General features: G+C 46.1%; 1 protein-coding gene across 1 annotated transcript in view; it reads right to left on the reverse strand.

The window, feature by feature from the left end:
* LOC137334602 (pituitary adenylate cyclase-activating polypeptide type I receptor-like) overlaps nucleotides 1–26,737 on the reverse strand; it is a 231,867-nt gene that overhangs the window by 90,772 nt on the left and 114,358 nt on the right. The window contains exons 4-7 of the mRNA XM_067999414.1: nucleotides 17,120–17,227; nucleotides 15,178–15,287; nucleotides 10,451–10,548; nucleotides 4,431–4,563 (exon numbers count right to left, since the gene is read on the reverse strand). Of these exons, the coding sequence (XP_067855515.1) occupies nucleotides 4,431–4,563; nucleotides 10,451–10,548; nucleotides 15,178–15,287; nucleotides 17,120–17,227 (449 nt within the window). The remainder of the gene's footprint in view (nucleotides 1–4,430; nucleotides 4,564–10,450; nucleotides 10,549–15,177; nucleotides 15,288–17,119; nucleotides 17,228–26,737) is intronic.

Consider the following 26,737-nt stretch of genomic DNA (forward strand, 5'->3'; position numbering starts at 1 on the left):
TAGAGCAGAGAAGGTTGAGGGGAGATTTGATAGAGGTGTTCAAAATCATGAAGGGTCCAGACAGAGTAGATAGAGAGAAACTGTTCCCATTGGCAGAAGGGGGAAGAACTGGAGGACATAGATTTAAGGTGATTGGCAAAAGAACCAAAGGTGACATGAGGAAAAACTTTTTTACACAGCGAGTGGTTAGGATCTGGAATGCACTGCCCGAGGGGGTGGTGGAGGCAGATTCAATCATGGCCTTCGAAAGGGAACTGATAAGTACTTGAACGGAAAAAATTTGCAGGGCTACAGGGAAAGGGTGGGAAAGTGGGACTCGCTGGATTGCTCTTGTAAAGAGCCGGCACTGACTTGATGGGCCGAATGGCCTCCTTCTGTGCTGTAACCATTCTATGATTCTATGAGGAAACATTTTCTTACGCAGCGATTTGTAACGATCTGGAATGCACTGCCGAAAGGGGCGGTGGAAGCAGATTCAGGTGTAACTTTCAAAAGGGAATTAGATAAATACTTGAAGGGAAAAAATTTACAGGGCAATGGGGGAAAGGGAGGGGGAGTGGGACTAAATGGATAGCTCTTTCAAAGAGCCACACAGGCATGATGGGCCGAATGGCCTCATCTTGTGCTGTACCTACTATGATACTCTTTTATTGTGCTGTGCACACCCGCTCATTCAGGCCCAAATATCTTGAATGCTATATTGAGGCATACACTTGTCTATAACTATTCGGGGGAGAGACCATACACAAGATCCCAAGAAAGGTACAGATCAGGAAGGTCATTTGGCCCATCCTGGCTTGCCCCATCCAAGTGAAAACCTACTGTCTTCCCATCACAAAATCATGGAAGGCTCCAGGTATTTTGTCTCTTCTATCATAAAAAGGTTATTCTACACTTCGATGCTGTACTGAGGGAGTGCTGTACTGTCGGAGATGTTGTCTTTCAGATGAGATGTTAAGCTGAGGCCCTGGGGAGTGGGCAGGAAATTGGACATGAAGCTGAGTTCGGATCGGTCAATGCCCTGTGGGTGGCGGAGAGGGCCCAGGGGCTATGTGGCCGGGTCCTGCTCCGACTTCTTGTGTTCTTTAGATTTGTGGTTGGGATCAGATCAGCCATGATCTTATTGAATGGCGGAGCAGGCTCGAGGGGCCGATTGGCCTACTCCTGCTCCAATTTCTTATGTTCTTATGTTCTGTCCTCTCAGGTGGACGTAAAAGATCCCACGGCCACTTTTCAAAGAAGAGCCGGGGAGTTCTCCCTGGAGTCCTGGCCAATACTTATCCCTCAGCCAACACCATTAAAAACAGATTATCTTCTTGTTATCACATTGCTCCCGCGTTTCCTACATCACAACAGTGACTGCACTTCAAAAATATGTCATTGGCTGTAAAGCACTTTGAGGCATCCTGAGGTCGTGAAAGGCGCTATATAAATGCAAGCTCTTTCTTCTTTCTTTCTACACGTTGATCACTTTGTATGAATATATTTTTGGCGCTAGTCCTAAATTTGTCTTTGGTAGTTTGACGTAGTTTGAAGGTGGCATAACTGCAATCTGCCCAACCGGTATAACTCGGTCCTACCCACCCAGTAAAACTCGGTCCTACCCAACCAATGACACAGGGATCTACCCACCCAGTATAACTCGGTCCTACCCAACCAATGACACAGGGATCTACCCACCCAATATAACTCGGTCCTACCCAACCAATGACACAGGGATCTACCCACCCAGTATAACTCGCTCCTACCCAACCAATGACACAGGGATCTACCCACCCAATATAACTCGGTCCTACCCAACCAATGACACAGGGATCTACCCACCCAGTATAACTCGCTCCTACCCAACCAATGACACAGGGATCTACCCACCCAGTATAACTCGCTCCTACCCAACCAATGACACAGGGATCTACCCACCCAATATAACTCGGTCCTACCCAACCAATGACACAGGGATCTACCCACCCAGTATAACTCGCTCCTACCCAACCAATGACACAGGGATCTACCCACCCAGTATAACTCAGTCCTACCCAACCAATGACACAGGGATCTACCCACCCAGTATAACTCGGTCCTACCCAACCAATGACACAGGGATCTCCCCACCCAGTATAACTCGCTCCTACCCAACCAATGACACAGGGATCTACCCACCCAGTATAACTCGGTCCTACCCAACCAATGACACAGGGATCTACCCATCCAATATAACTCGCTCCTACCCAACCAATGACACAGGGATCTACCCACCCAGTATAACTCGCTCCTACCCAACCAATGACACAGGGATCTCCCCACCCAGTATAACTCGCTCCTACCCAACCAATGACACAGGGATCTACCCACCCAGTATAACTCAGTCCTACCCAACCAATGACACAGGGATCTACCCACCCAGTATAACTCAGTCCTACCCAACCAATGACACAGGGATCTACCCACCCAATATAACTCAGTCCTACCCAACCAATGACACAGGGATCTACCCATCCAATATAACTCGCTCCTACCCAACCAATGACACAGGGATCTACCCACCCAGTATAACTCAGTCCTACCCAACCAATGACACAGGGATCTACCCACCCAGTATAACTCAGTCCTACCCAACCAATGACACAGGGATCTACCCACCCAGTATAACTCGGTCCTACCCAACCAATGACACAGGGATCTACCCACCCAGTATAACTCAGTCCTACCCAACCAATGACACAGGGATCTACCCACCCAGTATAACTCGGTCCTATCCAACCAATGACACAGGGATCTACCCACCCAGTATAACTCAGTCCTACCCAACCAATGACACAGGGATCTACCCACCCAGTATAACTCAGTCCTACCCAACCAATGACACAGGGATCTACCCACCCAGTTTAACTGGGACATCTCATTTAGAGATTTTTGATTTTTTTTTTGGCCTTCATGGAAAGGATTTTGGGGATTGAGCTGTGTTTGAGTGTTGCGTTTTTGAGACATGTTGAATTTGTACACGTTTAGAAAGACCGTGTTCTGCAGGCATTTGGAGACTGTGTATGAAAGTCATACATGGAAAGTGATGATCAGGACCAACAGGGGACTTATCATCTCATCTCAAGCACTCCCAACAAACACTCATACCTTAGAGGGTGGGAATGTCCCTCCTTATTGAGCTTTTCAGAGATGGAGAGGGCACGTGGTACCAGACTTGATTATCAGCCCTTCCAGCTAACCCCTGGACAGGGAAGGGTCCAGAAACCATTCTCCAGCTACCTGTTGGACAGGAAACTAGAGAACAGAGGCCCACTGTTGAGGGATCAGTTAGTCAGGTCAGTCAGGTTTTAAAAGAGAGAAAGCTGTGAGGGCTTTCACTGAGACTCGGGGGTTAGAAACACTCGAGGAATTGTAGACTAATCGATAGAGATTGATTGCCACGATTAGTCAACAAATCCATTATCACTGTATCGCATGACTCCCAGGATGGCGGTGGAAGGAGAACCAGATGGACCTTGGTCTTTTTAAATCCAGCCCTTCCTATGTTCCTGTGAAGTCATTTAATTTTAAGTCAAGTAAGATGACCCATCGATGTATTATCACGGGAAAATAAGCTGTATTAATTGAATTATGTGAGTCCGATCAATGCAGTTCTGGGCACGGCACCTCAGGGAGGAAATATTGGCCTTGGAGGGGGTACAAAAATCGATCAATCTCAGTTTTGAAACTATCAATTGACCCCCAGCCTCAGCAGCCTTTTGAGGGGAGAGAGTTCCAGATTTCCACTCCCCTTTGTGTGAAGAAGTGCTTCCTGACATCACCCCTGAACGGCCTAGCTCTAATTTTAAGGTTTTGCCCCCTTGTTCTGGGCTCCCTGCACCAGAGGGTATAGTTTCTATCTCCCTTATCGAATCCTTTAATCACCTTAAACGCCTCAATTAGATCGTCCCTTAATCTTCTATACTCGAGGGAATACAAGCCTAGTCTGTGCAACCTGTCCTCATAATTTAACCCTTTTAGCCTCCGTATCATCCGAGTGAATCTGCGCTGCACCCCCTCCAAGGCCAATATGTCCTTTCTTGTTCATACATGGACTCTGAATGGAGCTCGCTTAGTGAGCCAGCCTTGAAAAAAAATCATTCTCGGGATGTGGGCGCCGCTGGCGAGGCCGGCATTTATTGCCCATCCCTAATTGCCCTTGAGAAGGTGGTGGTGAGCCGCCTTCTTGAACCGCTGCAGTCCGTGTGGTGACGGTTCTCCCACAGTGCTGTTAGGAAGGGAGTTCCAGGATTTTGACCCAGCGACGATGAAGGAACGGCGATATATTTAAATTACGTTTAGTTCAATTCCTTGCCTTGTGATTATGAACGCCTTCCCCCTCCTCCGCTTAATTCATCGGAAACAAGTCCCCCCACCTCCAGACCAAACCGTAACCTGGTCCTACTTACGGTAGTGATGGAGCAGTGATTGACTTCATCCTCAGAGTACAGAATGGCGTCTTTAATGAAGACCGATATTGCCCGTAGGATAAAGGAGACGAATAAATTCATGTGAATGTAATTCCGAGTGCAGTGCAGCTTTCTGAAAGACAAGAGAGTTCATTAGAGAGGAAACTGAAACGGCGGAAGACTTTTTCGATCTTCCAATAGCAAGGAAGAAGCCTCCAGCACCACAGGCAGAATGAAGATAGGTCCTGTCCACTCATGACACAGCGATATTCATGTGGCGCTCATTGTGCACATGACTGGGTGCTGGATAGGGAGAGGACGGACTACAGAAAGAAGCTCAGGAGGGAGCAAAGGCAGGGTGGGAATTACAAATTCTCCAAAGGAGGTACTTGAAGTCAGAGTTGCTGCAGGAGGGAGTCCAGAAGTTGAGGGGCCACAAGAGTTGCCATTAATTAAGAACATGAGAAACAGGAGCAGGAATCGGCCACACGTCCCCTCGAGCTTGTTCCACCATTCAATAAGATCCTGGCTGATCTTCAACATCAACTCCACTTTCTCACCCTGTCCCCATACCCCTTGATTCCCTTAATGTCCAAAAATCTATCGATCTCAGTCTTGAATGAATTCTAAATGAGTACTTTGCATCTGTCTTTACCAAGGAAGAAGATGCTGCCAGAGTCTCAGTAAAGGAAGATATAGTTGAGATACTAGATGGGCTAATAATTGATAAAGAAGAGGTACTTGAAAAGCTAGCTGTACTTAAAATAGCTAAGTCACCCGGTCCAGATGGGATGTATCCTAGGTTGCTGAGGGAAGTAAGGGTGGAAATTGCGGAGGTACTGGCCATAATTTTCCAAACATCCATAAATACAAGGGTGGTACCAGAGGACTGGAGAATTGCAAATGTTATACCCTTGTTCAAAAAAGGGTGTAAGGATAAACCCAGCAACTATAGGCCAGTCAGTTTAACCTCAGTGGTGGGGAAACTTTTAGAAATGATAATCCGGGACAGAATTAACAATCATTTGGATGAGTGTGGATTGATTAGGGAAAGCCAGCATGGATTTGTTAAAGGCAAATTGTGTTTAACTAACCTGACAGAGATTTTTGATGAGGTAACAGAAAGGGTAGGTGAGGGCAATGCAGGTGATGTGGTGTATATGGACTTTTAAAAGACATTTGATAAAGTGCCGCATGGTAGGCTTATCATCAAGATTGAGGCCCATGGAATAAAGGGGGCAGTAGCAACAGAGATACAGATTTGGATAAGGGACAGGAAACAGAGAGTAGTGGTGAACGGTTGTTTTTCGGACTGGAGGGAGGTGTACAGTGGTGTTCCCCAGGGGTCAGTGCTGGGACCACTGCTTTTCTTGATATATATTAATGACTTGGACTTGGGTGTACAGGACACAATTTCAAAATTTGCAGATGACACAAAACTTCGAAGGGTAGTAAATAGTGAGGAGGATAGTGATAGACTTCAAGAGGATATAGACAGGCTGGTGGCATGGGCGAGCACGTAGCAGATGAAATTTAACGCAGAAAAATGAGAAGTGATACATTTTGGTAGGAAGAACAAGGAGAGGCAATATAAACTAAAGGGTACAATTCTAAAAGGGGTACAGGAACAGAGAGATTATATTATACAAATCGTTGAAGGTGGCAGGGCAGTTTCAGAAAGCGGTTAATAAAGCATATGGGATTCTGGGCTTTATTAATAGAGGTATAGAGTACAAAAGTATGGAACTCATGATGAACCTTTATAAAACACTGGTTCGGCCACAAGTGGAGTATTGGGTCCAGTTCTGGGCACCGCACTTTAGGAAAGATGTGAAGGCCTTAGAGAGGGTGCAGAAGAGATTTATTAGAATGGTTCCAGGGATGAGGGACTTTAGTTACGTGGATAGACTGGAGAAGCTGGGGTTGTTCTCCTTGGAACAGAGACTGTTGTGAGGAGATTTGATAGAGGTATTCAAAATCATGAAGGGTCTAGACAGAGTAGATAGAGAGAAACTGTTCCCATTGGCAGAAGGGTCAAGAACCAGAGGACATAGATTTAAGGTGATTGGCAAAAGAACCAAAGGTGACATGAGGAGAAACAGCGAGTGGTTAGGATCTGGAATGCACTGTCCAAGGGGGTGGTGGAGGTAGATTCAATCATGGCCTTTGAAAGGGAACTGGATAAGTACTTGAAAGGAAAAAATTTGCAGGTCTACGGGGAAAGGGCAGGGGAGTGGGACTAACTGGATTGCTCTTGCATAGAGCCGGCGCGGACTCGATGGGTCGAATGGCCTCCTTCCGTGCTGTAACCTTTCTATGATTCTATGAAGATATTCAACGACTGAGCATCCACAGCCCTCTGGGGTAGAGAATGCCAAAGATTCACAACCCTCTGAGTGAAGAAATTTTTCCTCATCTCAATCCTAAATGGCCGACCCCTTATCCTGAGACTATGACCCCTAGTTCTAGACTCTCCCGCCTGGGGAAACAGCCTCTCAGCACCTACCCTGTCAAGCCCTCTAAGAATTTTAGAGGGGAGGGAATAAGATTAATGAGGAGTAAACCGGTGTCAGAGATGTTGATGGTCTACAAAGGGACAACACTTGCTAATGTTGCCGGGGCGACCATTTTGACATCTGGGCTCCGAAGAACTCTCAGAGGGTAGGAGAAGCAAGAGATGTAAAGGTGAGGACCAGAGTAGCTGATTCGTACAGTCCAGGAGACTCTTAGGTTTGACCCTCGGTCGGAACTGATCCCAGCAGAGTGGCGATAGGGAGTGGAACAATGGGCCTTAGCACCTTGCGTCCTGATCGCCATCCGGCGGGCGCTGCTGGGAAAAGCGATGCTGCGCATGGTGGAATAGCCTTACCAAGACTGGAGGATAACTGTTAACCTCAGGAGCAATCGGCACGGGAGGAAGGAAGAGTAAATAATGGACAGTTAAAATTGCTGCAGCTCGAGAAAACAGATCTTTCTGAAGCAAAGTGTGAGGGGATTATGGTCACCAGCAAGACTTGAGATGAGCAATATTGGATCTCGGATGTTGGAGCTCAAGAACCATCAGGTTTTGAAGCACAAAAAAACCCACGGGATTATCAAAGCAGCTCAAACGGCAAATTAAAGAAACAGAAAAAAACGAAATCACTCAACGACTCAGTTAATACGCAGACTCCGTGGTGTGGTGCTGAGACGATACAGACTGGGATGGTTGCCAGTTCGATGCCCGGTCTGTGCTGAGTGAGCTGACCTTAATCCAGGCTGCATTGCGGGTCGCTTTAATTGGACATGTGTGGTCAGGAAGACGAATTTAAAAAAAAAACATTAGCCAAGATTCCCGCTCCGGATTGCTAACCAGAGAGAGTGTAAACGTTGAGCTTGGACAGGGTTCAAATTGGACTGTGATGCCACCCACAGGCGAATATCTTGCTAACTTGCAGTGGAAGAAAGGGCCGCTCGTGCAAGATGGCCATGGGATGAATGTTGGTGGGACTGTCGACTCTAGATGGCTTCAGAATGACAGCCTGAAAATTGCATAGCACCTTTACAACAACAACAACAACAACAACAAAACTTGAATTTACATAGCGCCTTTAACACAGTAAAATGTCCCAAGGTGCTTCACAGGAGCGCAATCAGACAAAAATTGGCACCGTACCACATAAAGAGATATTAGGACAACTGACCAAAAACATGGTCAAAGGGGTAGGTTTTAAGGAGCATCTTAAAGGAGGCAGGTGCAGAGGCGGAGAGGTTTAGGGAGGGAATTCCAGAGCTTAGGGCCTAGGCGGCTGAAGGCCCGGCCGCCAATGGTGGAGCGATGAAAATCGGGGATGCGCAAGAGTCCAGAATTGGAGGAGCGCAGAGATCTCGGAGGGTTGTAGGGCTGGAGGAGGTTACAGAGATAGGGAGGGGCGAGGCCATGGAGGGATTTGAACACAAATGTAAAAAAGGGGTTAAGGAGATCACAGCTCCATTCAATCCTGTCCCCAGCACAGAGTCAGTCTCTTCAAAAAGGGACAAAAGAGCGGCGGAGAGCATTGGGAGATAGAGCAGAAATTTCTGCCCTCTGTATTTATATATATTTTTTCCATTATCGATTATATCCTCACACTTTATTTAAATTCAATTTGAGTTCACAAGATAAAGTACATCAATTCAAACCTGACTAATAAACACACCCGGCCAAGCCAGAAAATACACCAGCAGAGGGCAGCCCTGCTTTATGTGCAAAGTTAAGCCATTTTCACGAGTTGCCTGTAACTTTTAATGATTCAGATGGTTCCCTTGTAAACTAAAATAGATTTGCCCAAATCTCACTGATATTGTCAGCTCATGAAATCCAAATTCTCACTCATTCATTGTAAGCTTCATTGTAATTGGCATTGGAAAAATTATGGGCTAATAAATGAAAGTCAGGATGAATTTGTTCAAGGGTTTGACTAACTTGATTGAGTTCTTTGATGAAGTAACGGAGAGGGTTGATGAGGGTAGTGTGGTTGATGTTGTGTATATGGACTTTCAAAAGGCATTTGATAAAGTACCACATAATAGACTTGTTAGCAAAATTAAAGCCCATGGGATTAAAGGGACAGTGGCAGTGTGGATATAAAATTGGCTAAGGGACAGAAAGCAGAGAGTAGTGGTGAACGGTTGTTTTTCAGACTGGAGGGATGTATACAGTGGTGTTCCCCAGGGGTCAGTATTAGGACCACTGCTCTTTTTGATATATATTAATGACCTGGACTTGGGTATAGAGGGTATAATTTCAAAGTTTGCAGATAACACAAAACTAGGAAATGTAGTGAACAATGTGGAGGATAGTAACAGACTTCAGGAGGACATAGACAGACTGGTGAAATGAGCAGACACATGGCGGATGAAACGCAGAGAAGTGTGAAGTGAATACATTTTGATAGGAAGAATGAGGAGAGGCAATATAAATGAAATGGTACAATTTTAAAGGGGGGGGGGTGCAGGAACAGAGAGACCTGGGGGTTCACATACACAAATCTTTGAAGGTGGCAGGACAAGTTGAGAAGGCTGTTAAAAAAGACATATGGGATCCTGGGCTTTATCAATAGATGCACAGAGTACAAAAGCAAGGAAGTTATGCTAAATCTTTATAAAACACTGATTAGGCCTCAGCTGGAGTATTGTGTCCAATTCTGGGCACCTCACTTTAGGAAGGATGACAAGGCCTTAGAGAGGGTGCAGAAGAGATTGACTAGACTGGTACCAGGGATGAGGGACTTCAGTTATGTGGAGAGACTGGAGAAGCTGGGGTTGTTCTCCTTAGAACAGAAAAGGTTAAGGAGAATTTGATAGAGATGTTCAAAATCATGAATGGTTTTGATAGAGTAAATAAGGAGAAACTGTTTCTAGTGGCAGAAGGGTCGGTAACCAGAGGACACAGATCAACAAAAGAGCCAGAGGCGAAATTTACACAGCGAGTTGTTATGATCTGGAATGTACTGCCTGAAAGGGCGGTGGAAGCAGATTCAATAATAACTTTCAAAAGGGAATTAGATAAATACTTGAAGGGAAAAAATTTACAGGGTTATGGGGAAAGAGCAGGGGAGTGGGACTAATTGGATAGCTCTTTCAAAGAGCCAGCACGGGCACAATGGGCCGAATGGCCTCCTCCTGTAGCTGCACTTACTATGATACAATCTTCTTTCTTACAGGTTTCCTAGAGTGTCAGTAATGGATCAGTGGGTAGAACTCTGACCTCTGAGTCAGAAGGTCATGGATTCAAGCCCCAACTCCAGACACTTGAGTCTATAGGAGTTGCTGCGCTGTCGGAGGTGCCATGTCTCAGAGGAGAGGTTAAACCGAGGCCCTGTCTGGAGGTGGAGGAGGAGCTGCTGTTGTAAGTAGATGGAGCCACGGATCGCACAGGGGGAAAAAAAATCACTGAGAAAAACACTCGTTCATTCCCAGAAATCCAATGGATGATTTTTTTTGTGGGAGGAGGGGTGGGGGGAAGGGGAGGAGACAATCTTTGCTGAGAAAAATCTTACCTGAACCGACAGAGTATAATCATAGCGGTTGCCAGGGAAACCAGGGAGGTGCTATAACCAACAGTGTAAAGCGCCTTCACAGACACATAGTACAGATCCTACAAAAAAAGAAAAAGGAAAAGACTATGTCAAAACAGCAGGGCTGTAGTTAAGATGACAGGTCATGTTGGCTAACCTTAGAGTGGAAGGGTATGTGTTTATCCCATCATGCAATTCACCAAATCGGGCCTGCTTGGCCGATAGCACCAGCTTCAATTTAGCAGTGAAATCAGAAATTATTCCTGTGCAGTCCGTGCGGTTGTCGGCTGCTTCCGAATCAGTGAAAGGGCCCGGTGATACACGTCACAGAGGCCTCTAGAACTTTCCACTGCTGCCCGCCCGCTGTGGCAGTGTAAGTTAGGCAGGCAGGTGCTGGAAAATGGGCGGGAATTCTGACCCGCCTGAACTCTGGCCCGGGGTGTGTTGTTTTCAAAGGAGGAGCGGGGGAGGGGAAGAGGAGTGAGGTCAAGGCAGGCTCTTAATTTAAATATTAAATTCGGGGCGGGGGGGTGGGGTGATGGGGAACGTGGGGTTGGCAGCAGCCGATTTAAGGACCCCAGGTAAGTACGTTGAATCTGCCATGTTTCAGTCTTTTCATTTTGACCATTTTTTTTTTTGCTAATTTTCTTTTGTTGTTATTCTGCTGGAATGACGGCCAGCAACTTTTATACATCGCCTTTAACGTAGTAAAACATCCCGAGGAACTTCGCAGCAACGTTAATCAGACAAAAATTGACACCAAGCCAAAGAAGGAGATACTAGGACAGGTGACCAAAAGCTTTCAGGGCTATGGGGAAAAGAGCGGAGGGGAGCGGGCCGAATTGGACAGCTCTTTCAAAGAGCTAGCACGGGCACGATGGGCCGACTGGCCTCCTTCTGCACTGCATGATTCTATGTATGAAAGGCTACTTGGCCAATCGAAACCGCTCCACTGAGAGTTCGTGTCTGATTACTCCATAATGGAAATCTTCACACAGTACCGACTGATTGCCCCGACTTTAGGGAACACTAATTACCTTCCGCTAAACAGTTTAGCAATCTTCATGAGTCCAAAATCCCTCGGCCAATCCACCGGACCCCGGCACCAGCCCTGATAGGACGCCGACAGAACGGCCTGGGAGTAGGCACCAACGCTGCGTCCCGATTTAATTTGGGAATCGCTGGGTGGACTGGTAAAGGCCGACCATGTCAGAGGCGGGGGTTTGGGGGCCAGGGTCGGAATTCCTGCTTCCCAGCCCCTGGCATGGAGCATAGCAATAGGAGTAGGCCATTCAGCCCCTCGAGCCTGTTCCGCCACTAAATTAGTTGCGCTCCTTAACTCCATCTACTCGCCTTGGTTCCGTAACCCTTCAGACCCTTACCTAACTAAAATCGATCAATCTCAGTTTTGAAATGTTCATTTGGCCTCCAGCCTCAACAGCTTTTTGGGGGAGAGTTTTCCAGATTTCCACTCCCCTTTGTGTGAAGAAGTGCTACATCGAGTCAACAGCACAGAAAGAGGCCATTCAGCCCAACTGGTCTATGCCTGCGTTTATGCTCCAAATGAGCCTCCTCCCTCCCTACTTTATCTAACCCTATCAGGATACCCCTCTATTCCTTTCTCCCTCATGCGCTTATCTAGCTTCCCCTTAAATGCATCTATGCTTTTTGTTTTATTCGTTCATGGGATGTGGGCGTCGCTGGCAAGGCCAGCATTTATTGCCCATCCCTAATTTGCCTCAACTACTCCTTGTGGTAGTGAGTTCCACATTCTCACCACTCTTTGAGTAGAAGTTTCTCCTGAATTCCCTATTGGGTTTATTAGTGACTATCTTATATTGATAACCTTTAGTTTTGATCTCCCCGCACAAGTGGAAAATTTTTCTCTATGTCTAGCCTATCAAGCCCTATCATTATCTTAAAAGACCTCTATCTGATCACCCCTCAATCTTCTCTCTTTTCTAGAGAAAAGAGCCCCAGCCTGTTCAGCCTTTCCTGATCAGTATATCCTCTCAGTTCTGGTATCATCCTTGTGAATCTTTTTTGCACCCTCTCCAATGCCTCTATGTCTTTTTTTCAATATAGAGACCAGAACTGCGCACAGTACTCCAAGTGTGGTCTAATCAAATGCTTCCTGACATCACCCCTGAACAGCCTAGCTCTAATTTTAAGGATATGGCCCCTTGTTCTGGACTCCCCCATGGTGCTGGGGTCTGGTACACCCAGTGAGATGAGCTGTACCAGCATCCTAAAAAGCAGAAGCGAGCCCCATAGGGACCCTAAGTACGGGAAGTGGCCTGGACCCCCAAAGATGAGGCATTCTTTTTAAATCGTTACTATCAACCCCCTCACATGGGGAGGCTGACGTGGGGAGGGTGGGAGAGATAGGGGACTAGGTGTCTTTTGTGGCTCAGTGGGTAGCATTCTTGCCTCTCAGGTAGAAGGTTGTGGGTTCCTGCCTCACTCCAGAGACTTAAGCACAAAATCTAGGCTGACACTTCCAGTGCTGCACTGTCGGAGGTGCTGTCTTTCAGATGAGACGTTAAACCAAGGTGCCCTCTCAGGTGGACGTAAAAGATCCCACGGCTGCTATTTCAATGAAGAGCTGGGGAGTCCCCCCCTGATGTCCTGGGCTAATATTTATTCCTGAGCTAAAAAAAACAGATTATCTGATCATTTATCTCATTGCTGTTTGTGGGATCTTGCTGTGCGCAAATTGGCTGCCGCGTTTCCTACATTACAACAGTGACTACGCTTCAAAAGTACTTCACTGGCTGTAAAACGCTGTGGGACGTCCTGAGGTAGTGAAAGGCGCTATAGAAATTCATGGCTTTCTTTTAGGTGGAGTGTCTGGGAGGGAGCCCTGGGTCCCAAATTATTTCCCTTCTCCGGGAGTCTGTTCCACAAGCCCACTATTCCACAGGGGGAAAACAATGATTGAGGAAATTAAAAACAGCGAATAAAGCTCCTTCTGCCATCACGGCATTTACCTCATTAAAATAGAAAAGGCCGCCCAGCATTAAAATATACAGTAGCATCAACAAAAAAAATATATAGTTGACAAACCTGTCAGAGCAACATTATTCGACTCACAACTTAATTGCAAATAATCTTACTGGGAATTCCCGATCTCGGCTAGGGAACAAAACCATCCAATGGGGAATGGAATTTGACAGTGGGAGAGAGCGAGAGAGAGAGGAGATGAGTCAGTGGCTGCTTTCCTTGTGTTGGTCCCATGAGCAGGACCAGCTGGGACTTGTGGCTGTCAGTGGATTAATCAAAATCCATCCAACGAGCAATGAAGTGTTCGGAGCAGGAAGTTCCCAGGTGTTATTGCTGGCTGTGCTGAATCAGATGGAATTTACAGCACAGAAACAGGCCATTCGGCCCAACTGGTCCATGCCGGTGTTTATGCTCCACAGGAGTCTCCTCCCACTGAATTTACTTCATCTAACCCTATCAGCATATCCTTCTATTCCTTTCTCCCTCATGTGTTTATCTAGCTTCCCCTTAAATGTATCCAGACTATTCACCTCAACGACTCCTTGTGGTAGCAAGTTCCACATTCTCACTACTCTCTGGGTAAAGAATTTTAAACGATTTTAAACGAATTGTAAATGTATCACATTTACCTGAGGAAGGAGGAAGCCTCCGAAAGCTTGTAGATTTCAAATAAAAATTGTTGGACTATAACTTGGTGTTGTAAAATCGTTTACAATTGTCAACCCCAGTCCATCACCGGCATCTCCACATCATGACTCTGGGTAAAGAAGTTTCTCCTGAATTCCCTTTTGGATTTATTAGTGGCTATCTTATATTTATAGCTCCTAGTTTTGGATTCTCCCACAAGTGGAAACATCTCTGTATCTACTCTTATCAAAAACCTTTCATAATTTTAAAGACTACTATCAGGTCACCTCTTAGCCTTCTCTTTTCTAGGGAATTAGCTGATCCCAGAGGCAGGGTTTGGACGTTGCAATTAGCTCAGGGTAAGTCCTGGAAGATTGACAAGGGTTCCCGCACCTGAATGCTATCCAGCCCGTAAATGTCCAGTGACGATTAGATTTGGGGTAGGGTAGCGTAGTGGTTATGTTACTGGACTAGCTAAACAGACGGATAAACGGATAACTAGCTATAGAGATAAAGAGAATTAAAAGATTAATAAATAGGTAGAACAACAGATAGAAAGATAAATAGCAAGAGCCATAGAGCTGTAGCCAGATAGAGCTATCGGTATGGACTGATAGATATATATTGAAATGATTGTTGGCTTGATACCAGTGCTGTACCCAATCAACGTGATTTAGAAATGGACAGATTCGATGAGTTAACAGGAAGCAAAAACCCCAGAAAAGATGGAGCGAATGGAATTTGCAGTTCCATACGCTCTCCCCAGGGAGTGGATTGTTTAGTGTGCTGTTTGTGAGAATACTTTAAATACTTTTACTGTATCTTTGCAAGAGGAGATCACCGTCTCCTCTAAAGGAAGTGAACAAGCACAGGCAATAACCTCGCAGGAGACTAAACTCTTTGAAACAACCACTGGGATTTGGGGCTCGGTCCCAAGAAAGGAGAGAGATAAAATGACTGGTCTAAGAAGGTTTTATATTTGATGGGTGGTCGGGAGAGTACGCGGAGAAGGTCTTGAATAGGAAAAACAAGGCATCATTTGTTCAACAAGCAAATCTTACTGTGTTAACGAGAATTACCTGGTCATCAATTTCTGTTATATTTTCATCGACTCCACACGCGTCGTAGTAATGGGGGAACGTTTCTGACCAGCCTTCGTCTGTGCAGTTTCTGTAGATAATCCCTAGAACTGAAGAGTTTTCAATATGTTCAGTAAAACAGGAGCAGGAACCAAATACCTTTCAGCCCATCAACTTAGTGGCCTAGAAATCTCATGGCGTCACGCCCGTTTTTCAGGCCCAAAACGGGCGCCTAAACATTCAATATGGCGGCTGGCCGGAAGTGCGCTGCCCACCATATTGGTAAAGGCAGAAAAAGAGGCATCCATTCCCTTTACCTGAAACAGGCACTGAACCCTTTGCATATGCAAGTAGGGAGCCTGTTTGAGGCCCCCTTTGTAAAACTGGGCTACATACGGCCTAACAGGCGGTTCTTAAATGGGCCCCTGTAGGCCGCCACCAAAAGGTAAGTTCTTAAAATAATACTTACCTTAATTGTGGAGCCAGGAGGTGCAGGAGTGCTGCTTCCAGCTCCGCTGCAGTGCTGAAGACCGTTGCTGTCCCCCCCCCCTGCTCAGCCCCCTCCCGATCACCCCAGCTCCCTCTCCCAAACGCTGCCTCCTTCCCTCTACCGGTGGCCCCCCCCCCACCCCCGCCAGGAGCTACCTGAGGGCCGCTGCCGGTGACGCCGCGGCCCGAAATTGAAACCCTCCTCCCCGGCGAGCTGCCTGGAGACACCCAGCAGGAGTCTGCCGCTCGCCGGTCTCGTTTGAAGCAGGCCCGAGGGCTTCAGGCCTACCCGTTCCGGCGCAGGGATCGTTCCGTGCGACCAGTTCGTGCCGACCTGCGAGTTCAAGGGGTGTTAGTCAAGGTTAAAGGTCAGCCGGCATGACCTAAGCTTTCTTTTTGTGGGGGGGGGGGGAGGGGGGGAAGGGGGGGGGGGATGGGAAGAATCGTTCTGGTCGCCATGTGTAGTTGCATAAATATGTGGATGAAGATTTCTGCTGGACGGTATTTGAATTTATTTATCATTTCACTACAAATATGAAGCAGAGTGGATTTTATGAATGCACTTATAATATTGCTGATCACAGCAACCACAGGAGTTCTTCCTCACTCTTTCTCACTCCCCCCCACCCAGGTAATGTAAAATAGGACCCAATAATGAAGTGGTTATGTTAATAGACCAGCAATCCAGAGGCTTGAACTAATAATCCAGAGTACGTGCGTTCAAATCCCAGTTTGAGAATTTGTATTCAGTTTAAAAAATCTGGAAATAAAAAAGTGGCATCAGTAAAAGGATTGTTGTAAAAACCCAACTGGTTCACTGATGCCCTTTAGGGAAGGAAACCTGTCCTTATCCGGTCCGGCCTATACGTGACTCCAGTCCCACACCAACGTGGTTGACTCTTAACCGCCCTCTGAAGCAGCCTAGGAAGCCACTCAGTTTGTATCCAAACCGCTATCAGCGGCTCAAGAAGAAGGCGGCCCACCACCACCTTCTCAAGGGGCAACTAGGGACGGGCAATAAATGGCGGCCTCGCCAGCGACGCCCGCGAATCAATAATTTTAAAAAATGAAGAGTTGTCTGGGCAAAAATGTGACGCTTCTATAATCGCGACGAAACGATGAAGGAACCAGCCTGCTGCCAGTAACGATTCCGAGTGACCGTGCTTCAAGGAAGTCTCTTAGTTTATGTGTCTCAGGGCCTTTTCTCTCGTGATAGCGATTGGACCCTGAGGGGGACCCATTTTGCTGCAAAGGAGTCCCTTGCTCTAAATATCTCGTGTCCCCACCAACGCAAGCCGCGGCGGACGCATTAAACAAAAGTTGGGTCCCGTTCTTTTGAAGTGCCAGCCCTCGGACATCCCACAGCTTTTGAGTTTCAAAAGGGTCGCTTGTTAATCCAGTGAGGTGGGTCCCACCATGCTGGCGATCTCTTGTAATCGGCCTATCGTATTACCGTCATCGCTGTTGATGATTCTGAAGAATCCCGGGCAGCTGACGGATATAACCTCTCCGTAATCTGCATTCGGCCAGCATGTTATATTGTCCCACATGCCTGGACAATCTGTGGAGAGAAGGAGCAGGGTGGCAGCAAAATCTAAACAGGCAACGAATTAACATTCAGTTGAATCTCACGACTATTACATCAGAGAAAAGAAGAGCATTAGGAACAGGAGGAGGCCATTCAGCCCCTTGAGCCTGTCCCGCCATTCATTGAGATCATGGCTGATCTGCCCCTCATCTCCATTTACCCGCCTTAGCTCCATATCCCTTGATACCCTTCCCCAACAAAAATCTATCGATCTCAATCTTAAAATCTCCAATTGTCCCCCAGAATCCACAGCCTCTTGGGGGAAGAGAGCTGCAGATTTCAGGTGCCAGCTGTGGCTCAGTGGGTATTTCTCTTGCCTCTGAGTCAGAAGGTTATGGGTTCAAGTCCCACTCCAGAGACTTGAGCACAAAATCCAGGCTGCCACTCCCAGTGGAGTGCTGCACTGTCGGAGGTGCCGTCTTTTGGATGAGACGTTAAACTGAGGTCCTGCCTGCCCTCTCAGGTGGACGCAAAAGTTCCCATAACCACTATTTTGAAGAAGAGTTCTCCCCAGTGTCCTGGCCAATATTTATCCCTCAACCAACATCACTGAAACAGATTTGTTTTGGTCATTATCATGTTGCTGTTTGTGGGATCTTGCTGTGCGCAAATTGGCTGCCACGTTTCCTACATTACAACAGTGACTACGCTTCAAAAGTACTTCATTGGCTGTTAAGCACTTCAGGACGTCCTGAGGTCATGAAAGGCGCGATATAAATGCAAGGTTTTTTTTCGGTCCTCAAGTCTCAGGAGCGGGACTCGAACCCCAACCTTCCGGAGGCAGCAGTGCTGCCCGCTGAGCCTCGGCTAGCACCTCTGAGGAGACAAGAGGGCAGACGGGGCCTCGGTCTAACGTCTCATCCGGAAGACACCGCCTCCGACAGCGCAGCACTCCCTCGGTACCGCATTAGACAAGAGGTGTCACGACAGTCCCAGCGCAGGGCACGGCCACCCGAGACCTGAATCCTATCAGTCGGTCGGAACAGTCCTTTTCAGCCGTGGTCGGGCTCGTTTCCCTCTCTCACGCTGCTATTGTCTGAAAGTAATGAACGCTCTGTTGAGGCTGATTCATGCCTCTGAGATATGATTTGAGTCATTCAGCTTGTGCGAATAAGATAGCAGTCAGGAGGTGAAGTGCTCGCCTACACGATGAATTCTTTAGTAAACGATTTTCTTCCCATAGATCGCGAGGTGCGTCAAGAATGGAAAAACATTTACCGCTGAATAAAATGAAACTGGGTACCTATTTATGCATTAAAATGAAATCAGCCTTTTGATCTTTTGAATTACATACTTAATATGTCTGCATTTCTGTGGAGAGCTTTTACTCAATTGTGGCACATTCAAGCATATCAATAAATATTAATGCAGCATTGCTCTCTATTTTAACACTTTTTTCTGCATGGTTGTTCTCCCTTTTCCCCTTCAGGCATTAACTACAACAGCATCAATTTGCATTTATATAGAGCCTTTAACGTAGTTAAAACATCCCAAGGTGCTTCACAGGAGCGATTATCAAACAATATTTGACATCCGGCCACATACATAAGGAGATATTAGGACAGGTGACCAAATGCTTGGTCAAAGAGGTAGTTTTTAAGGAGCATCTTAAAGGAGGAGAGAGAGCTAGAGAGGCGGAGAGGTTTAGAGAGGGGATTCCAGAGCTTAGGGCCTAGGTAGCTGAAGGCACAGCCGCCAATGGTGGCCCACTCCTGTTCCTGTGTTCCCCTCTCTGTAGCTTTACATAAGTTTACTCATTTTTACTAATCATCCAGCTTGCTCAGCCAGGCCACAAGGAGGGAGCAATGTAAAGGTCGCACTGCTGCAGGGGGAGGATGTCCTTCTGAGGTTGGCATTGTTAGGAGAGAGTAGAGGCATCTGTGCTCTGTAATCAACCCATGATATAACTGATCTGGGGGTTATTGATACTGACACTGGGTGCAAAACAATTGAAAAGCGTTACATCCTTTACATCATCGAGTTACATCAAAACTACAGCACAGAAACAGGCCATTCGGCCCAACTGATCTATGTCAGCATTTATGCTCCGCACGAGCCTACTCTCTACTTCATCTCACCCTATCAGCGTACCCTTCTATTCCTTTCTCCCTCATGTGTTTATCTAGCTTCCCCTTAAATGCATCTATGCCATTCGCCTCAACCACTCCTTGTGGTGGTGAGTTCCACATTCTGACCACTCTCTGGGTAAAGAAGTTTCTCCTGAATTCCCTATCGGATTAATTAGCGACTATTTTATATTTATGACCTCTAGTTTTGGACTTTCCCACAAGTGGAAACATTTTCTCTACGTCACGTGAATTAGAGCCAGTTTCTGATGTCCAAAATATCGGTTATGTTGCTTTAAGAAATCTTTGGGATCACTGCATGCTGCCTGGGTCTATACAGGTAATCTACAGGGCTTTGCTTAATAATTAACCAGTAACTGCAGGACCAAAGCAGTTGTGTGTGAGCAGAGAGAAAGCATGGATTGTGGTATTGAGAACCCTCTCCTCAGCGAGCATAAAAGTTCCCCTCCCTCCTAAAATAACGTGGTGTACGAATAGGAAGTAAATTACACGAGCCTAAGAATGCACTGCATGGGAAAAGGTCCATTTGACCAGTCTGCTGAATCATGGCTCTTACCCCCAGTCCATTTAACCTTTTGAGGAAATCTACAGACTTGCAACATAAGCCCAAGTTAATTGAACCAAACTCACGATAATTCAGGGACACTATTCAATCTTGAAGAGTTGTGCTGATGACTAATGCTGTTTAGAACCAATCGATTGAATTACAGCCACTTTCTGATGTCCAAAATATCGGTTATGTTGCTTTAAGAAAGCTTTGGGATCACTGCATGCTGCCTGGGTCTATATAGGTAATCTACAGGCTTTACTTAATATTTAACCGGTGACTGCAGGGCCAAAGCAGTTGTATAGTGAGCAGAGAGAAAGCGTGAATTTTAAAAATTCACAACTTGCAGTCTTTGTGGGGTCAGGATTTTCCAGTCTCTAGGTGTAAACACAGGTTTTTTGGAAGTATTTATGATGTTCTTGCACATAGAGACCACAGTAATTCTCCCTTCTATGTTGTTTCTTTACTCACATGTCTCCATGGGATAAAAATACCAGTTTCTGCCTCTCGGTGCACCCCTAGAACGGAAAATCATCAGTTCTGCCTCTGTGAAACATTTCGGGACATTTTTCTATGTTAAAGGTGCTTTTTATGTTGTTGCAGTAGTGAATTTTACAATATTCAGTCCCATAGTGTACTGGGAGGACAGAAGTGGAATTTTACCTCTATGAAACACACACACCTGCGCACATGCATATACACACACGCATATACACACACGACACATAAGTGAGGTTATTCACTTTGTCGGAAAAATAGAAAAACACAATTTTTTTAAATGGTGAGAAGCTATTAAATGTTGGTGTTCACAGGGATTTGGGTGTCCTTGTACAAGAAACACAGAAAATTAATGTGCAGATACAGCAAGCAATTAGGAAGGCAAATGGTTTGTTAGCCTTTATTGTAAGGGGGTTGGAGAACAAGAGTAAGGAAGTCTTGCTACAATTGTACAGAGCTTTGATGAAGCCTCACCTGGAGTACTGTGTGCAGTTTGTTCTCCTTATCTAAGGAAGGATATATTTGCCTTAGAGGTGGTACATCGAAGGTTCACTAGATTAATTCCTGGGATGAGAGGGTTGTCTTATGAGGAGAGATTGAGTGGAATGGGCCTATACTCTCTGGAGTTTAGAAGAATGAGAGGTGATCTCATTGAAACATATAAGATTCTGAGAGGGCTTGACAGGGTAAATGCTGAGAGGATGTTTCCCCTGGCCGGAGAGTCTAGAATTAGGGGGCATAGTCGCAGGATAAGGGGTCGGACATTTAGGACTAAGATGAGGAGGAATTTCTTCGCTCAGAGGGTTGTGAATATTTGGAATTCTCTACCCCAGAGGGCTGTGGATGCTCAGTCGTTGAGTATAATTAAGACTGAGATCAATAGATTTTTGGACTCAAGGGGAATCAAGGGATATGGAGATCGGGCAGGAAAGTGGAGTTGAGGTTGAAGGTCAGCCATGATCTGATTGAATGGCAGAGCAGGCTCGAGGCGCCGTGTGGCCTACTCCTGATCCTATTTCTTATGTTCTTATATACACACTCACATATATACACACGAATATACACACACACATACACATAACTCGCACATTATACTTGGCCATTTGTTCCTGAATGTCTATTTTTTGTTTGGAAATGCTGGCACTGACCTCAAAGGGTTAACAGAAGGCAGCATCATCTCACCGCTAGATTCAGACTTTTTGCACAAAAACAATTTCGCTTGCAGTCGACTCAGCTCTTTATTTAGAAACATGCTGTGATTGAAATTGCTGTTCGGGCTGATGTGAGGTATTTAAGGAACTCGCCACAGATGTCCCACTGTCCGGCTGTCTCCACAGCTTGAGTGGAGATCGTCAACAGCGACAATATCTCACCAACGTGAACTGATAGACACAAATAAAAATCTCTGGCCTTGCTCCCGTTGCGTCCTACGGTAGGATTTCCAACCCTCCAGCTAGGATTGTTCTGGAGACTTCAGGAATTAAAGGAAGTTATGCTAAACCCTTTATAAATCACTGGTTAGGAGTATTGTGCTAAATTCTGGGCACCACTCTTTAGGAAGGATGTCAAGGCCTCAGAGAGGGTGCAGAGGAAATTTACTAGAATGGTACCAGGGATGAGGGACTTCAGTTATGTGGAGAGACTGCAGTTATATAAGGTATTGGTGAGACCGCACCTGGAATACTGCACACAGTTTTGGTCTCCATACTTAAGAAAAGACATACTTGCTCTCAAGGCAGTACAAAGAAGGTTCACTCGGTTAATCCCGGGGATGAGGGGGCTGACCTATAAGGAGAGGTTGAGTAGATTGGGACTCTACTCGTTGGAGTTCAGAAGAATGAGAGGCAATCTTATTGAAACATATAAGATTGTGAAGGGGCTTGATCGGGTGGATGCGGTAAGGATGTTCCCAAGGATGGGTGAAACTAGAACTAGGGGGCATAATCTTCGAATAAGGGGCTGCTCTTTCAAAACTGAGATGAGGAGAAACTTCTTCACTCAGAGGGTAGTAGGTCTGTGGAATTTGCTGCCACAGGAAGCTGTGGAAGCTACATCATTAAATAAATTTAAAACAGAAATCGACAGTTTCCTAGAAGTAAAGGGAATTAGGGGTTACGGGGAGCAGGCAGGAAATTGGACATGAATTTAGATTTGAGGTTAGGATCAGATCAGCCATGATCTTATTGAATGGCAGAGCAGGCTCGAGGGGCCAATTGGCCTACTCCTGCTCCTATTTCTTATGTTCTTATGTTCTAAACTGGGGATGTTCTCCTTAGAGTAGAGAAGGTAAAGGGGAGATTTGATAGAGGTGTTCAAAATCATGAATGGTTTTGACAGAGTAAATAAGGAGAAACTGCTTCCAATGGCAGAAGGGTCGGTAACCAGAGGACACAGATTTAAGGCGATCAGCAAAAGAGCCAGAGGCGACATGAGGAAACATTTTTTTACGCAGCTGTTATGATCTGGAATGAACTGCCTGAAAGGGCGGTGGAAGCAGATTCTATTTTCACAAGGGAATTGGATAAATATTTGAAGGGAAAAAATTTACAGGGCTATGGGGAAAGAGCAGGGGAACGGGGCTAATTGGATAGCTCGTTCAAAGAGCCGGCACAGCCACGATGGGCCAAATGGCCTCCTCCTGTGCTGTACCTACTATGATACTATGATTAATCTCCCCAGACTCTGCTGCGAGCAACACCCGGGAGAAAAAAACCGTTAAAGAAAATAGTGTGTCTTTATAATTTCTTCGAACACTTTGGTCTATTAGTTGTAAAAATATTGGAGATGGGGAAACAAAGGTCTGTTTGACCAGGCGGGACGGTTGGAGGTGGGAGGTCATCTGACATAGAGAAGATGTTTCCACTTGTGGGGGAGTCCAAAACTAGGAGCCATAAATATAAGATAGTCACTAATAAATCCAATAGGGAATTCAGGAGAAACTTCTTTACCCAGAGAGTGGTTAGAACTCGCTACCACAAGGAATGGTTGAGGCAAATAGCACTGATGCCTTTAAGGGGCAGTTAGATAGGTACATGAGGAAGAAAGGAACAGAAGGTTATGCTGATAGAGTTCGATAAAGTAGGGAGGGAGGAAGCTCTTGTGGAGCATAAACACTGGGATAGACCAGATGGACCGAATGGCCTGTTTCTGTGCTGTAAATTCTATGTAATTCTATTAGGGGTGATCAGTCTCTCACATGATCAGTCAGGTGAGACGGCTGTACATTTTTTTTTTAAAAAAAGCAGCCAGTGTATTGTTCTCTTGTTTTGGTTCCCCTAAGTCCTTGTTAATTCTAACTCTAAATTAATCTTTGTGAGTGTAATTGTTCAGGCTGGATGTTTCCTCTCGGCCTATTAATTGACTTATGTGGATGTCATTATCTATATGATATTCATATGATTGTAATGATGACTCAGTCATAGTAAGTGTCTGCTTCATACTCTATATTGTAGTGCAGCGTGTGCAGCCTGTTAGAGAAAATAAAGAGTTGCATTTTTAAATCTTATTTTACTACAACTCTGTGAAAAACCTTGAGGTGTTACTCTATGTTAACAGTGCAATAAATATAAAATAGCCACTAATAAATCCAATCAGGATTTCAGGACGAACTTCACCGGATTATGGGCTCAGGTCCCAGAATGAGGTTTGAATCTATAACCTTCTGACTTAGAGGTGAGAGTGCTACCCACCGGCATCACGCAAAAAAATATCCAGGGAAAGTCCATCTATCTCTGAGAATGTCAATACTGTCTGAGATAGATACTCTTAGATAAATCACCTGGTCCAGATGGGATGCATTTTTTTTTATTTGTTCATGGGATGTGGGTGTCGTGGCAAGGCCGGCATTTATTGCCCATCCCTAATTGCCCTTGAGAAGGTGGTGGTGAGCCGCCTTCTTGAACCGCTGCAGTCCGTGTGGTGACGGTTCTCCCACATTGCTGTTAGGAAGGGAGTTCCAGGATTTTGACCCAGCGACGATGAAGGAACGGCGATATATTTCCAAGTCGGGATGGTGTATGACTTGGAGGGGAACGTGCAGGTGGTGTTGTTCCCATGTGCCTGCTGCCCTCGTCCTTCTAGGTGGTAGAGGTCGCGGGTTTGCGAGGTGCTGTCGAAGAAGCCTTGGCGAGTTGCTGCAGTGCATCCTATGGATGGTACACACTGCAGCCATGGTTCGCTGGTGGTGAAGGGAGTGAATGTTTAGGGTGGTGCTTTGTCCTGGATGGTGTCAAGCTTCTTGAGTGTTGTTGGAGGTGCACTCACCCAGGCAATTGGAGAGTATTCCATCACACTCCTGACTTGTGCCTTGTAGATGGTGGAAAGGCTTTTGGGAGTCAGGAGGTGAGACACTTGCCGCAGAATACCCAGCCTCTGACTTGCTCTTGTAGCAAAGCAAAGTGATGGAAGGAGTCGCCGACAGTGCTATCAAGCGGCACTTACTCACCAATAACCTCTTCACCAAAGCTCAGTTTGGGTTCCGCCAGGACCACTCGGCTCCAGACCTCATTACAGCTTTGGCCCAAACATGGACAAAAGAGCTGAATTCCAGAGGTGAGGTGAGAGTGACTGCCCTTGACATCAAATGTGGCACCAAGGAGCCCTCATAAAATTGAAGTCAATGGGAATCAGGGGGAAAACTCTCCAGTGGCTGAAGTCATACCTAGCACAAAGGAAGATGGTAGTGGTTGTTGGAGGCCAATCATCTCTCCCCAGGACATTGCTGCAGGAGTTCCTCAGGGCAGTGTCCTAGGCTCAACTATCTTCAGCTGCTTCATCAATGACCTTCCCTCCATCATAAGGTCAGAAATGGGGATGCTCGCTGATGATTGCACAGTGTTCAGTTCCATTCGCAACCCCTCAGATAATGAAGCAGTCCAAACCCGCATGCAGCAAGACCTGGACAACATCCAGGCTTGGGCTGATAAATGGCAGGTAACATTAATGCTAGACAAGTGCCAGGCAATGACCATCTCCAGCAAGAGAGAGTCTAACCACCTCCCCTTGACATTCAATGGCATTACCATCGCCAAATCCCCCACCATCAACATCCTTGATAGCAATGTCGACGACACCTTCCATCACTTTGCTGATGATTGAGAGTAGACTGATGGGACGGTAACTTGCCGGATTGGATTTGTCCTGCTTTTTGTGGACAGGACATACCTGGGCAATTTTCCACAATGTCGGGTAGATTCCAGTGTTGTAGCTGTACTGGAACAGCTTGGCTTGAGGCGCGGCTAGTTCTGGAGCACAAGTCTTCAGCACTACAGCTGGGATGTTGTCGGGGCCCATAGCCTTTGCTGTATCCAGTGCACTCAGCCGTTTCTTGATATCATGTGGAGTGGATCGAATTGGCTGAAGACTGGCTTCTGTGATGGTGGGGATATCGGGAGGAGGCCGAAATGGATCATCTACTTGGCACTTCTGGCTGAAGATGGTTGCAAATGCTTCAGCCTTGTCTTTTGCACTCACGTGCTGGACTCCACCATCATTGAGGATGGGGATGTTTACAGAGCCTCCTCCTCCTGTTAGTTGTTTAATTGTCCACCACCATTCACGATTGGTTGTGGCAGGACTGCATCCTAGGTTGCTGAGGGAAATAAGGGTGGAAATTGTGGAGGTAGTGGCCATAATCTTCCAAACATCCGTAGATACAGGGGTGGTGCCAGAAGACTGGAGAATTGCAAATGTTACACCCTTGTTCAAAAAAGGGTGTAAGGATAAACCCAGCAACTATAGGCCAGTCAGTTTAACCTCGGTGATGGGGAAACTTAGAAACGATAATCCGGGACAGAATTAACAGTCACTTGGACAAGTGTGGATTGATTAGGGAAAGCCAGTACGGATTAGTTAAAGGCAAATCATGTTTAACTAACCTGATAGAGTTTTTTGATGAGGTAACAGAGAGGGTAGGTGAGGGCAATGCAGTAGATGTAGTTTATATGGACTTTCAAAAGGTGTTTGATAAAGTGCCACACGGTAGGCTTATCATCAAGATTGCAGCCCATAGAATAAATGGGGCGCTGGCAACATGGATACAGAATTGGCTAAGGGACAGGAAACAGAGAGTAGTGGTGAACGGTTGTTTTTCGGACTGGAGGGAGGTGTACAGTGGTGATCCCAGGGGTCAGTGCTTGGACCACTGCTTTTCTTGATATATATTAATGACTTGGACTTGGGTGTACAGGGCACAATTTCAAAATTTGCAGATAACACAAAACTTGGAAGGGCAGTAAACAGTGAGGAGGATAGTGATAGACTTCAAGAGGATATAGACAGGCTGGTGGCATGGGCGGACACGTGGCAGATGAAATTTAATGCAGAAAAATGTGAAGTGATGCATTTTGGTGG

Source organism: Heptranchias perlo, chromosome 2 (genome assembly GCF_035084215.1).
Source record: "Heptranchias perlo isolate sHepPer1 chromosome 2, sHepPer1.hap1, whole genome shotgun sequence".
Lineage (NCBI taxonomy): Eukaryota > Metazoa > Chordata > Chondrichthyes > Hexanchiformes > Hexanchidae > Heptranchias > Heptranchias perlo.